The sequence below is a fragment of the Otolemur garnettii genome, unplaced genomic scaffold, assembly GCF_000181295.1.
Source record: "Otolemur garnettii isolate 467f Iridium unplaced genomic scaffold, OtoGar3 scaffold00076, whole genome shotgun sequence".
Taxonomy (NCBI): Eukaryota; Metazoa; Chordata; class Mammalia; order Primates; family Galagidae; genus Otolemur; species Otolemur garnettii.
In genome coordinates this window covers 4,891,723-4,905,380 of record NW_003852471.1, presented here as the reverse complement: position 1 = coordinate 4,905,380, position 13,658 = coordinate 4,891,723, and the positions used below count along the sequence as shown (strand labels likewise).

The 13,658-nt window shown below is 41.8% G+C and overlaps 2 protein-coding genes across 2 annotated transcripts in view; one reads left to right on the top strand and one right to left on the bottom strand.

Moving 5' to 3' along the window:
* PQLC2L (PQ loop repeat containing 2 like) overlaps positions 1 to 12,053 on the bottom strand; it is a 61,214-nt gene extending 49,161 nt beyond the window's left edge. Inside the window, 1 exon segment of the mRNA XM_012807809.1 lies at positions 11,961 to 12,053. Within this exon segment, the coding sequence (XP_012663263.1) occupies positions 11,961 to 12,053 (93 nt within the window).
* A 1,307-nt stretch (positions 12,054 to 13,360) lies between these two features.
* The window catches only part of VEPH1 (ventricular zone expressed PH domain containing 1), a 203,951-nt gene continuing 203,653 nt past the window's right edge, over positions 13,361 to 13,658 (top strand). Inside the window, exon 1 of the mRNA XM_003794136.1 lies at positions 13,361 to 13,517. The gene's annotated coding sequence lies outside the window, so the exon portion shown is untranslated. The remainder of the gene's footprint in view (positions 13,518 to 13,658) is intronic.

The window sequence follows — 13,658 nt, the reverse complement described above, 5'->3', positions numbered from 1 at the left end:
TGCCTCAGCCTCCTGAGCAGCTGGGACTACAAGCGCCCACCACAATGCCTGGCTATTTTTCCATTGCAGTTTGGCCGGGGCCGGGTTTGAACCCGCCACCCTTGGTATATGGGGCCAGCGCCTTTCTCACTGAGCCACAGGCAATGCCTGCAAGGATTTCTTAAATAAGAGATAAAAAGTCTGAACCATAAAGGGAAAGATGAATTTTTTAAGAACAAAAAGGATCTGATCTAATTTATTGCTCTATTTTTAGAAATGAAAAAAATTAAAATTACCTATATGCTCATCATTAAACAAATGGCAGGCATATGCATAGTGGAATAATATGCAGCTATAAACAGAATGAGCAAACTCTTCACATGTTGAAATGGAAAGAGCGCCACAATTGATTGCTAAGTGATTAAAGCAATATACAGAACCGAATGTAAATAGCAAATAATCATTCATGTAAAACTGTGGAAATAAAACATATACTTGTATTTTCTTGTGTTTGAATTAAGAAATCTTGAAAGGATATATGTGTTTATTATGGCAGAGTTACAACCAAAAATATGCCAACGCAATTGGGACCAGGGTCGAGTATCTTTTCACTCTATACTTTTTAATATATGATATACAGGCGTATTTTTAAAATTTTTGAACTATGTGAATGTATTACTTTTTTAAATTTTATATTCAAAAACCAAAACTTTTATACAGCAAAACCACACAAAATAAAGCTGAAAAGAAATTAAATATAATTGCAATCTGAGTAGCATATGAAGCATTAGTATCTTAATAGGAGTATCTTAAATACTCCTTTAAATCAGTGAAAAATCCATATAAATCCATGAAAATAATATGAGTTTGAGCAGACATTTAACAGGGGAGGAATTCTAGATATATTTAGGATATAAAATATGTTTACTCTCACTACAAAAGGTAAATTAATATAAAAAGATACCATTTTCATCCATCAACAGATCAATTCATCCATCAGCAGGTCAAACTAAGGGGCCTGGGTTGATGTGTCAGATATGTGACATAAAGGTATCCTCCTGCTGGAAGCATTGGTCGATACTGACATTTTGAAGTCTAATGAGGCAGTGTTTAATAAAATTGCATTATCTACAACCCAGAAATTTCACTTCTGGACATGACTCCTAGACAAATTCCTGCAAGTGTGCACAAGGAAGCACTTACAAGGATGGTCCTTTGGCTTGTATTGAACAAACACTCACAGCACACTCATTGCATTCCAGACGTGATTCTAAGCACTTTACAAATATTATCTCATATAACTCTCGTAACAACTCTAGGAGGTAAGTACCATTAATTTCCTTGCCTTATATACTTTTAAAAAAATCTAACATAACATAAAGGTTAAAAATGTTGCCCAAGGTTATGTGGCTAGTAAATAGTAGGACTAGATGTGAACTTAGGCAGCACAGCCCAAGTGTGCTCTTTCAACTCCAAATCCACATTGCCTCTCAGTAACATTCTGCAAACCACTTACAACCTCATCACTAGAGAAATGGATACATAGAACGTGCTATATTCATAATGAAATGCTCTGAAAGGATATCTATCTGTCTACCTACCTACCTACCTACCTATCTGTCCCTCCAACCATCCATCCACATGTAGCCACATTATTTATTTATGTATAAATAGCTCTCAAAGGACAATTGATGCTAGTACATGGCTGGGGGTAGGGGAATGAGGGAGCAGAGAGAAGGAAGGAGGGAGAGGGGTTGGGTGTCACAGTGTGTGACACACTTCTTGGGGGAGGGACACAATTATAAGAGGGACTTTACCTAACAAATACAAGCAGTGTATAACCTGGTTCCTTGTACCCTCGATGAATCCCCAACAATAAAAAAAAAAAAATTGTTTTAAATGGTTATCAAAGCACAGTAATGGATGAAAAATTTTCATAGGTAAACATATTTATATAGGAATATAAATTATATATGTATGAATAGCCCTCAAAGAATTGTAGTAATGAATGAAAAATAAGATGCAATTGTTATATGACACAGTTTATATAACTTACATAAATACACACAAACCTGTACTATAATTTTTATGCACATAGAAAAGTGCAAAAGTAGAAACATTTAATATGAGACACCAAACTCATTCTGATTTTTGCTTCTGAATGAGTAAATATGGAGGGTATTTGTAATTTATCTAGAGAAATGGAAGCCAGTATGACAAAACGGTATTACTAATTATGAGTAATGGAAATATTTGCTTTAGCTTTCAAGATTTTCAGGGTTTTTTTAAGATTTCATATTTTCGTGGGCCTTAAAAATTCTAATGTAGTGTTTTTATCACCTGAAATATCTATATTGATAAATTTGTTTCAACTCTTAAAGCCTTGGTAGAAATCTAGCGATGTTTTCAAATCAGTTGACCTTTTTATCATGACTGTTGCAGAAACAAAAATTCAAATCAGGTCAGGATATTTTTTTCTATCGTGTAAGGAATTCTAATAATTGTTACATAAGTTCATTTCAAATTTATTAATGTTAACATATTTTTGCCTATTTATAGAGCAGAAAAATCAGTAAATGAGGAGAAGTAAGAAGCCATTTCTGTGACCTCATCAGGGCGAATAGATACTATGAACACCTCCGTGATTAGTTAGTATCTATATACCTAGCTATTGTTTGTTTCTCTATTGGGATATTTATCCATGAAAAAGGGCCCCTCTTTCTCTTGCATGAATAAAGCTAGCCTGAGTAGCTCTACTGAGCGGATTTACTTTTTCCAGGTAAGAATCACCTGAATTTATAATAGTTATAAATAGTCTAATTTATCTTAGTTATATAATGAAAAATGAAGACGCTCCCAATACCCTTGGGGAATTTATCATGGAAAATTTTGTGATCTTACAAAGGCCAGTTTTCACAATGCTCTATCCTAAGAGATGGATCAATTCCAAAAAAAAAAAAAAAAAAAAAGGAAAAAATCAAAATATTCAAATATTTTTCTTTTTGGTAGAGCATGCTTCCAATTATTCTCAGTTATAGGCCAGTCTTGGTTCCAGATGTCAACTGGAGAGAAAAGTGACATCTGGCCAGCTCTAGAGCTGCCGTCTTCAAGGTTTGGCCCCAGCCCCAGCTGGGCCCCGTGTTCTCAGCTCAAGTCACTGTCACATGTTCAGCGTCAGTAGAGAGGCTTCCCCTGTGGGCCACATCTGGACCCAAATCCTTAGGACCTCAAGCCTGGGTCATCAGGCTACACGCCTTCGCCACTCCCATGACTTCCATCTGGAGCCATCTCAGGGTCGCGCCAGGAGACTTGTTCCTTTCCATAGGAACCACCATGATTCCCTGACTTCTAGTCTTGAAGAGCAGGGGTGGAGACTCATAATTGTCCCCTTAATTTTTTTACTAATATGAGACATTCATAGCACTGTGATGAATATTCTTATGACCATTTCCTAGAAGTTTAATACCTGGATCTAAAGTTACACATTTTTAAAGATTTTGACATACCAAATTCAAGTTTTATCTAAGTTGTCAAATTTGTTGACATAAAATTTCTATAATATTTTGTTATTATCCTTGTAGTATCTACAGAATCTGTAGTGATTTTAACTTCTTTATGCCTGGTACTGGTAATTTGTGTCTTCTCTCTGTTTTTCTTATCAAACTAGTCAGCATTTCTTCAGTAAAAGGATATGTCCCCTTTCTTCCTCATTGCTAACACTAAGAAAATTAGAAAAATCTTAAACAAATATGACAAGGAAAAAATTGTATCTCAGTCCATGGGTTTCTTTGCCATCCCTCTCTTTCCCTCTGCATCAAAATTATTTTCATTTGTAGAATTCCATTTCACTGATGGAACCCACGTAGAACCCAATGTAGAACCCATTTCACGGATGGGTTTATAAAGGAAGCCCTTCATTAATAAATTTTAATTGGCATTCTTCCTTTGTGCCAGGCTACAACTGGTAGCCCTCTGATGAATTAAAACTTGGTCTCTTTGCTCAAGGGGTTGTCAGCTAGAGGGAGAGAATGAGAAATGTGGCAGAGGTCTGTATACTTGATGCTGTGAAGACAAAGGACGATCTGATCAGTTCGACCTAGAACGGGGAAGAATTATGGTAAGAAGATGCGTTGGCATTTTATAGCCAGACCAGGGTGTTTCAGGCAGAGGAACTGGCAGGATGGAGGGACAGGAGAAAAAGAGAGAACAGTGAGCAGATCATGGGTAGGGCTTTTTAGGTTCAAGTGACAGAAGCAGTACTTGGCTGATTAAACAGAAATGGATTTTGTTAAAAGGATAATGGAAGTTCACAAAATTGCCTGGAGAACTGAAGAATGAAACCCAGGCAGGAAGCCCAGCATAGTGGCTCACTCTAGCGCTTTGGGAGGCCAAGGCAGGAGGATCTCTTGACAGGGCTTTCCTGACCAGCCTGAGCAACATAGCAAGACCTTGTCTCTACAAAAAGGAAAAACAAACAAACAAAAAAAAACAAATTGAAAACTTAGACAGCTGAGGTGGTGAGCACATGTAGTCCCAGCTATTCAGGAGGCTGAGGCAGGAGAATCACTTGAGCCCAGGAGTTTGCGGTTGTTGTGAGCTATGATCATGTCACTGAGTGCTAGCCTAAACAGAAAAGCAAGACCCTGTCTCTGAAAAAAAGAAAAGAAACCCAAAACCACACTGGAGAACAGGCCTAACAAGAAGCCCTTTGTGACACCATAGTAGACCCTATGGGAAACTACCATGGTCCCCCCATGGTCCCCACAAGTGCCACTGCTGAGCCAGGAGCCTGACCTGTCAGCTAGTGAAAGGTGGAGTTTCTACTATTACCAACGACAAAGTGGTTTCTGCACGGTTATCCTCCACTAGGTCGATGACTTCTAAACCACAGTCTTGCACAGAGGGTATGATTGACTTTAAATTGCCTTCACTCACTTATTCAAAGTTTATTCCAACAATGTTGGTCCATACTACGCACCAGTCACCACATCAAACTAGGAAAAATCTGAACAAATAAAGATTTTGCTCCCATAAAGTTTATATTCTAGGAAGAGTGGAGAGGGAGAAGGATAATAAAAAAAGAAATAAGTGGATATACAGCATGTCAGGTGATAGTAAGTGCTATGGGCAGATACTGAAATGTAAAGCAGGGAATGGGGCCAGCTGGAGAGGGAGGGGGTGTTGCATTTGATGTGGGGAGATCAAGGGGAGCACGTACAGGTGATGTGCAGGTATCGATGTGAAGGAAGTAAAGGAGCAAGCCGCACGAACCTCAGGGGGAAGAGCCAAGCGGGCCACAGGAACAGCAAAGGCAAAGGTCCTCTGGTAGGGATGTGTCAAGTCTGTCCAAGGAATAGCAAGGAAACTCTGTGTAGTTCCATTACGACTGGAACAGAGAGCAGGAAATGAAGTTAAAGAAGTGGCAGGAGAAGGGAGAAGCCCTGTCATCAAGGGCTTTACCCATCATTGAATGGACTTCAGCTGTGGCCCAGGGGGAGATGAGGAGCCATTCCACTGCAGAGTACAGAGGAGAGTGGCTCCGGCTTGCAGTTTAAGAAAATCATTTGGATGTTCAGTTTAGGGCATATATTAACCCATCGAATACTGTACCCCGGGAGCCTTTGCAGTAATCCAGGTTAGACATGAGATGATGGTGCTTTGACCACAGCAGTGGTGGTAAAGGCAGCGACAGGTGATAGGCTCCTGGATATATTATGAAGTTAGTGACCCCAGTCACAGCGCTGTGTGTGCAAACATGGGGGAGGCAAAGACGGAGAGAGGGCTGCAGATCAGATCACAAAGGCCCCTGTGTGCCAAGCAAAGAATTGTGGATTTCAGCCTCAGGCTATGGGTGTCACTTGTGAATTTTAAGTTGAAGGCCATGTCACATTTTACTTCAGAAAGCTGATTTCAGGGCAGAATTGAGAACGGAGTTGATGGGACCATGTTGAAGGCAGGGAGTCTTTCAAGCCTATGGCAATCAATATCCAGGCAAGAGAGGGTAAAGAATTTACAGAAACAATAGTTAGTTATCTAGGGCAATAGACAGGAGGAAAATGGTCATGGATTCCTTTTCTATTACTGTGTGATGACAAACTTTCTGGCTTAGGAGAGCACAGATTCAGTTACTATTTCATACTTTCTCTTAGTTAAGAGTCTACACATTGCTTGGATGGGTCCTCTGTTCAGGGTCTTACAGGACTGCAGTCAAGTATTGGCTGGGCTATATTCTCATCTGGCAGCTTATCTGGGGCAGAACCTTCTCTTCACTAAGGGTATTAGAAGAATTCATTTCTTTGTGTCCGATGGACTGAGGCCCTGGCTTCTTGCAGGTTGCTGGCTGGAGGCCACCTTTAGCTCTTAGAGGCCACCCATATTTTCTTGTCATGTGGCTCCTTGCTCCATCAAGGCAGCAAAGAGACTCTAGAGTAGTAGCAGTTCTCAACCTGTGGGTCGCAACCCCTTTGTAACAAGGAAAATCCATCACAGCATTAGGAAGGTTGAGAACCACTGCTCTAGAGGGAGGTTGGCAGCAAGACTGAGTCTTAGTAACAGAAAGTAATCACATGAATAGTATCATATCACCGTATCAATATTTTATTGTATCAATATTCTATTCATTAGAAGAAAGTCATGAGTCCTCCACACACGGCGGGGAGGGGGGGGAGTTACACAAGGGGAATATGCACCCAAAAAAGAGCATTATTGAGGGCCACCTTAAGGTACAGAATGGACGGGACCCAGAGTTACTGGATGAGGAAAGGAGTGGAAGGAGCACGGGACAACCCTCAGCTTTCTTGTTTGTATACTTGGTGGGTCACCAAGATAGACACTGGAGGAGGAGCTGGTCTGGGAGAATTATGAGTCCTTTCTAATTGGGGAGTAAAAGACATTACTTTTAGTACCACTCTTTTAATCAAAATCTTTTCTTATAATGAAACAAAATGAATAAACCTTAGCCATAGGTTTGCTTGTGATCCCCACAGTTCCAGCCGCATGTGATTTTGCTGAGCCAGGAGGTGGTTCCTGCAGCGTCTCAGTCTCTCTTTCTCCCACAGACTGTTCCGAGGCTGGAGCCCAGACCCGGAGCTGGTGGGCCTGAAGCAGCATCAGTGATGTCAGGTAGGAAAAGCTGTAGACAGAAAGTGACACCATTCAGGAATTCTCAGTGTTCGTATGTAATTCGCCCATTTAAGATTGTCTTAGAATGTGCCTATTTTCTGTAAAGACAATGTCTTTAGTCTGATTTTGTGGTTAGAGATGTTTTATTTTAAGTTTCCCCAAAGTAGGGGAAGGACTTGTGTGAATTGTACAAGAACGGAGCCGGGGCAGGGGTGGGGTGGAGGTGGGGGTTTTAAAACAACGCACTATAAAACTAACTGCCCAAGATAAAGTTCGAAAATTTTGCCTGAGTGAATGGATTCCATGACTGGGTTTACCAGAGTCATACAGTACATGGCTAGGTGCTGCCCAGCAAAGCGAGGAGGTTAGAGTGAAGGTATTAGGGACGTGAACTTGTAGCTGGTTAGGAAGGATGGATTTGGAAAGTGCCATTTTCAGGTACGCTGAATGACTACATTCTTTCCCAAGCCTTTCCTGCTTCCATTAGTTGTCAGTGGAACCTGTGCCATCCCTGAAGGGGCCCTTTTACCAGAGGCAGGTCATCATGAGCCTTTTAAAAGTCTACTTACTCTTCAAGGAGCTACACCTGAGGAAGCCTTCCCACCAGCCCCAGTTAGGCTGATTCTCTCAGGTGGGAGTTTTTTGATGGCAAATGACAGAAAGCTGGACCTAAAACCACTAGGCTATTAAGAAATGTATCAGCTGAAGGGCAGATCTTACAGCTTTCAGGAGCACCTGGTTTAGCCCAGATGAAGTCTCCAGGCTCTTAGAAGCCAGGTGGTAACAGCAGCCACCTTGTCTTCTTGTCATCAAATTTGGCAGCAGAGATGTTTTCACCCAAATCTAAACATTTGTCTTGTCCTCTCATTGACCTGTGATGAATCACATACCTCCCCTAAACTTGTCACTTTGGTCCAAGGTTTGATTAAGACTAATTGGGCTCATTTATGAGCATCAACTCTACCCAAGGGATCTGGTTTCCCAAGGGAAATTTGGGGACGGTTTTGAGCAGAAGTAGAAGTGGATGTTGGGTGAGAAAAACAGGAGCAAGCAATCTTCACCCCCAAGAGAACAGCTTTTCAATGAACTGGCAATTTATCTACATGACAGCACGATGGCCAGTGGTATGGAAATATTGATATCTCCAGCTCTTCGCCTTATACCTACCTCTTCCCCACTGGACCCAACCCCGACTACACTCACACAGTTTGACCAAAAGCTCTGGCTGGGAGAGGCTCAGAAATGTTCTGTCATTTTATGGGTAGGGGAAAACCTCAGATCGATAAGGGAAGAAAGCCTATGTCATACACTTAGAGGGAGAGAAGAGCCTCCAGATATAATAATCCACTGGGCATCACCTATTAATTTATACATCAGAGGTTTTGAAGTGCACGCTCCTTAAAAGTGAGAGATGTGGGACTGCTTGTCAGGGCCCCCCAGTGAATCAGAGGAGGGGTTCTATATTTGGAGGATGAAAGGAAATGAGTTGGCAATTTGCATGGTAGCAAGAAGGAGCCATGCTGACTTGGAAAAATCCCTAGTGCTGCCGGAGAAGCTTCATTTATTTGTTCAATGTTTCATTAGCGATACCAATGGCAGAGTTAGACTTCTGCTCCTTTAGACTAGCCATTTTGATTCTCTCCTGGTATTTCTCTTCTGTCACCCTTGGTTTAAATACCATCTCACTCCGCTCCGTCCCTCCCTCCCTCCCTCCCCAAGCGTTTTTCTTGATGCCTGCCAAAAGGCTGCGTATCTGATATTAACCTAAAACTTCCTTGATTCCTGAAAGTGAGTTATTCATTAACAGAACCTAAATTACTAGTTGTTAGGCAAATCTTCTCATTCTTTCCATTTACAGATCTGCTCAGAGAAATCTGTAAATCTACCGCAGAAATAAGTGAAGCTTTGTGCTAATCGTTAGTTCTAAGCAGAAGTTTGGGAGAGGGAGGAGAAGTTACTCATTTGCCCGATTCCGCACGGTGAGTCCACGGGGAGGGATGAAGCGCGCTGCTGGCTTGACAAGCCGCACGGAGAGGCGAGGCTGCAGCCCACAGGACAGGCAGGGGCTGCAGGGCTGCCTCTGAGTTCGGTCATGGGTCCTGCCGAAGTGCTCTGAAGTCCAAGCTTTTTGCCTTCTGTTTCCTGTGATGGCCAGAGTTTCCGGGGCTAAGAGGTATGGCTGGCTCCTTCCCTGTCCTTTTGTTCAGCAAAAACAAAAGCTAATTAAAGTAAATGTCTGAAGCTGCAGAGAGGCAAGGTTGTGGGGCGAGGGGAGCTGAGCTGGAAACGTCCAGGGGCTGGCTGATTATGCAGATAACAACGTGCATTTGGGAACTGTGTGAGCTGTGTGTCTAGCTGTGTATGCATGCATTCCAGTTATTGGGGCAAAAATGCCACTTCTCTGTGGGTTATTAAAACATGTCTCTAGGCCTCAGGAACAGAAAGCTGTGCTTCTAGATTCAGAGTATGTGCATTTTTGTTTTACTCTGTGGTGCTTTAGTCTTATTCCTATGTCATACTTTTGTTTATCTCAAGAAAACATTTTGCAGGCAGCAAAGAAACTGGCCCTGCCTCTGATTTTTGAAGAAAATTAAATACTGTAGTATCATTGCAGTCAGTGGGCTGGGCTTAGTAACCATTACTGTCTGTGGCTACTGTTGTTTTTTCCTTTGGTATTTCAGACTTCTTACAAATCATAATTGAATCGAACCACTTTTTTGTTCTTTTAGACACACGTTTAAATTGCTATAGTAATCAACCATTGGATTCAATGATATTTACATATTTTTTCCATTTAAAGAATAGAAAAAATACAAGATTATTTGAATTGGTCATATAGTTGTTTGACACATGAAATTTCAATGTCAATGAAAGTGCATCTAACTTCGAGTTTTCCTCATGGTTGGAGTGTTTGGGTATGTTTTTTGGAAAAACACAAACCCACAGGATTTTTTTAGGATTATTTTTTAGCAAGATTTGTATCATCCCCGAATAAATATGACCTGCAAAGTCAAAATTTACAGGAGAAGATGGAAACGCTATGAAATGATTATGACAAATCGCAAAACTTCGTTTTAAAAAGTTTGTTAAGACTTCAAAATAACTATCTCATTCTCTTTGAACAAAAATGTTTCTTTCTGTGTTTTAATAAATTGAAATATGTATTTAGAATGAAGTAGAGTTTTTGAGCTCTTGGCTAACTAGGCCTGCAAACCTGCTTTTTATACGTGCTTATGGTAATAAGCTTGCCACAAATTTAAAGCTTATGAGTTCTAGCAAAAACGTCTGAGGACTGAGTCCTTTAGCATCATTTGGAATAACCCAGGCTCAGAGGCTTTCAGCAGAAGTGTAGCAACACACCACAGCAGAGGGAACGGAGAGATACCGGGAACAATGGACATCTTGTGGGAAGGGCTGAAATGTATGCGGCCAATTCCCATGGGAACGCCTGGAGTCCTTTCACACTGTGTGAAAAAGATGTCCCTTCAAAAGAATCTTTAATCCTTTCTTTCAAGGGAAAAATCTATCTGAGAACTTGATTTTAAAGTTTCTAGAACCCAAATGGGTCTGAGTTAGGCCAATGGACATTTTTGATACAGGTGAATAGCATGAAAATGTTTTCATGCAGGTAAATAAATATTGCCATTCCAGAATATTCTGAAAGGAGGAAACCAGGGCATATCCTAACCTGAGTTAGAAGTTAGAGGCTGAACTTTTTAGAATATATTGGCTTCCTATTATAATTGCTGTGGTTGAGACCCTCCCCCCACCCAAGAACTTAAATATTTCACAAGTGGTATCCCAATAGCGGGGTGATTAAGTTCTCCAGTTCATATAACATATATATATATATTTTTTTTTTTTCATTTAGTAGATTCTATAAATGTGTCATAGAATAAGCCACCACCAATGTTTTATTAGCATACTTTGGATGTAGGTCACCTTGGAGAGTCATAAAGAAAGTGGCTTGTGCCCTATATGGGCACTCCCTTCTCTCCAATAAACACTGGAGTGAGCACTGCACTTACATGGAAAACTCAGGCATTCGGATTACTTAGCCACTAAAAGTCTCGGATACATTGTCTTCTATTCCATTTCTGCTCCATAAAAACCATTCACTGTTCTTTTCAGCCTTGGTGGGGGTGGGTCTGGTCACAGTAAGGCTATCTCTCTGGGGAACAAGACAAAGTTGCCCAAAAATCAACAGGGGCAACTTCAAGACAGTGAAGTTTACAGGTGAAAAATGAACTACCCAGACTTAAGACTTAGGGAAAGAACAACTACGATAGGAGCATGGCACCAATGGAAAAGGCTTTACGCATCTTTAATGCAGTGAAATCAATTTAGTTAGCGTACGGTAGTGTATTAGTTTGTGAAAGGTAAGGCATGGGGATATGTTAACAGGGGAATGAGTTGCAAGAATGATATCGTTAAGGGTATGATTGCTGTCACTTCTTTTGTGGTTTCTATATGCTGGGCTCCATGTTAAATGCTTTACATAATCTCATTAAATCAAAAAAAAAGCAAAACAACCAAAAAAAAGAACAAAAACAAAAAATGGGCGGCACCTGTGGCTCAAAGAGTAGGGCACTGGCCCCATATACCGGGGGTGGCAGGTTCAAGCCTGGCCCCGGCCAAAACTGCAAAAAAAAAAAAAAAAACCATATCATAATCCTTAAGGACAAATGAGTAATCTGATGCTGCTCAGGTTATCTAATTAATCTTCCCAAGTTTACACAGCAAGCACCGCTGAGATTAGAACCCGTTTGTGCCCTAGTTCCTACACTCTAACCCGGGGTCCTCAAATATTTTAAACAGGGGGCCACTTCACTGTCCCTCAGACTGTTGGAGGGCCGTACTGCAGGCCCCAGGATGAGTCGGCTGCTAAGCAGGACAGGCAGCTGCGGCAAAAACACCCGGTGTGCCGGATAAATGTCCTTGGCAGGCCGCATGTGGCCCGCGGGCCGTAGTTTGAGGATGCCTGCTCTAACCACTCTGTTCTTCATCCACAGAGTGTCCAGCCCTGGACCCTACACTTTAAAAAGAAAATGTACCAAACCTGGATATTTGACTCAAATAGTACAAAAGCAATTTATGTAACCAACAGGTTTATACCCCTGTAATATTCTGAAATGTTAAAAATTAAATTAAAAACTAAAAACCCAGTAATGAATGGAGGATGATGATATAAGGCCGAAAGAAACACAGTGTATTCCATTAAAAGGGGAGACTTTGTGAGTCTCCTGTAAATCAGAAAACTGCTGAGTGAATACACCTGCCTGTGCATGACTGGGTCTCCCTTTTTATGAAGGAACTCCTCAAGGGGACAGTTCTCTCCATGTGGATGGTATAAGTAAAATTGTGATTGATCACCAAGTGTCTAAGAAGATTTCTGAGGTCGTTCTCCTAAGCATGGGCCCTGATTGAAGGGAGGCCACCCTGAATGCACACCTTTTGGGGCTGTACCTTCCAGGGACTCTCACAGTGTCCACATCCTGGTGACCATAAAGATGGGTTTACCTGGAGGATTTCTGCCCCTGCATTTTACCAGCAGACAGGTGATCTGATGACAATAGATCAACTGCAGGAACGGATAAATTAGGAGCAGAGGAGAAGACAGTTGAAAAACATGGTTTTTAAAAAGCACTGTCTATCCTGAACAGGATAAACATTCCCTGAGTGTAGCTTCACTATTTAAAAGTACAAACCCACCATATCTAGTCCACGAGACCCTTTACAAAGAACTTCCCAGCAAATAAGGTGGAAACAATGAGTGTATGCGTGTTTGTGAAGGTGGTCCCATTTATTGGTGACTTCTACCATCTTTAAACTTTCAGCAATGTTAATCTCGGGGCAGGGCCAGGGTATAGTTTCTTTAGGAGCTGTGACTTTAATACTGTGTGACATCTTGTGGGAGAGGGCAGTGTTAATGAAGCAACGGTTCTGCCTCCTCCCCTGGGCTTTGTGAGACGGCTCCCTGCAGCCCCTGCATTCACCTGCTGGAGTTCCTGGGGAAAGCTGTGTGTCCTGCCTGGCTCCCTGCAGTGCCCATTCTTCCCTGGGAAAGTATAGATTTTCATGAACACAGGGAGTTTTGTTTTCTCTGTTAAAAAACAACTCTCCTTTACTGGAGCAGGCTTTGTGTTTCACCCCAGGAAACAGAGTGTTTCACTCAGAGGTAACTCTCCCCTGGGCGAGGTGCAGCCTGTCACCTGACCCAGCTCTGGAGCTGCCGGTGGCATCAGGCTGCATTCCTTGAATTCTTCCACCCGGCACCAGTGCGGCAATGAACAACTTCAGGCTCACTGAGCTGAGTGGATTCCACTCCCTGTGCCTTCCGAGTCTGCTGCCCCAAGCTCCTGCCCAGTCTCAAACCGTACAGCTGAATACAGTGCACCCTGAGGAGTAGAACACAGGTAAACTGAGTCTGCAGGGGACAGGTGTGACTCAGAAATGTGCCATGCTGGGGGCACAGTCATTTCTCTTTTTGTGGTTTCTGCTGCTGCGTACAGATAGCTAACGCTTCACCAGCCAATACCTGCTTAAAGAAAAAAAAA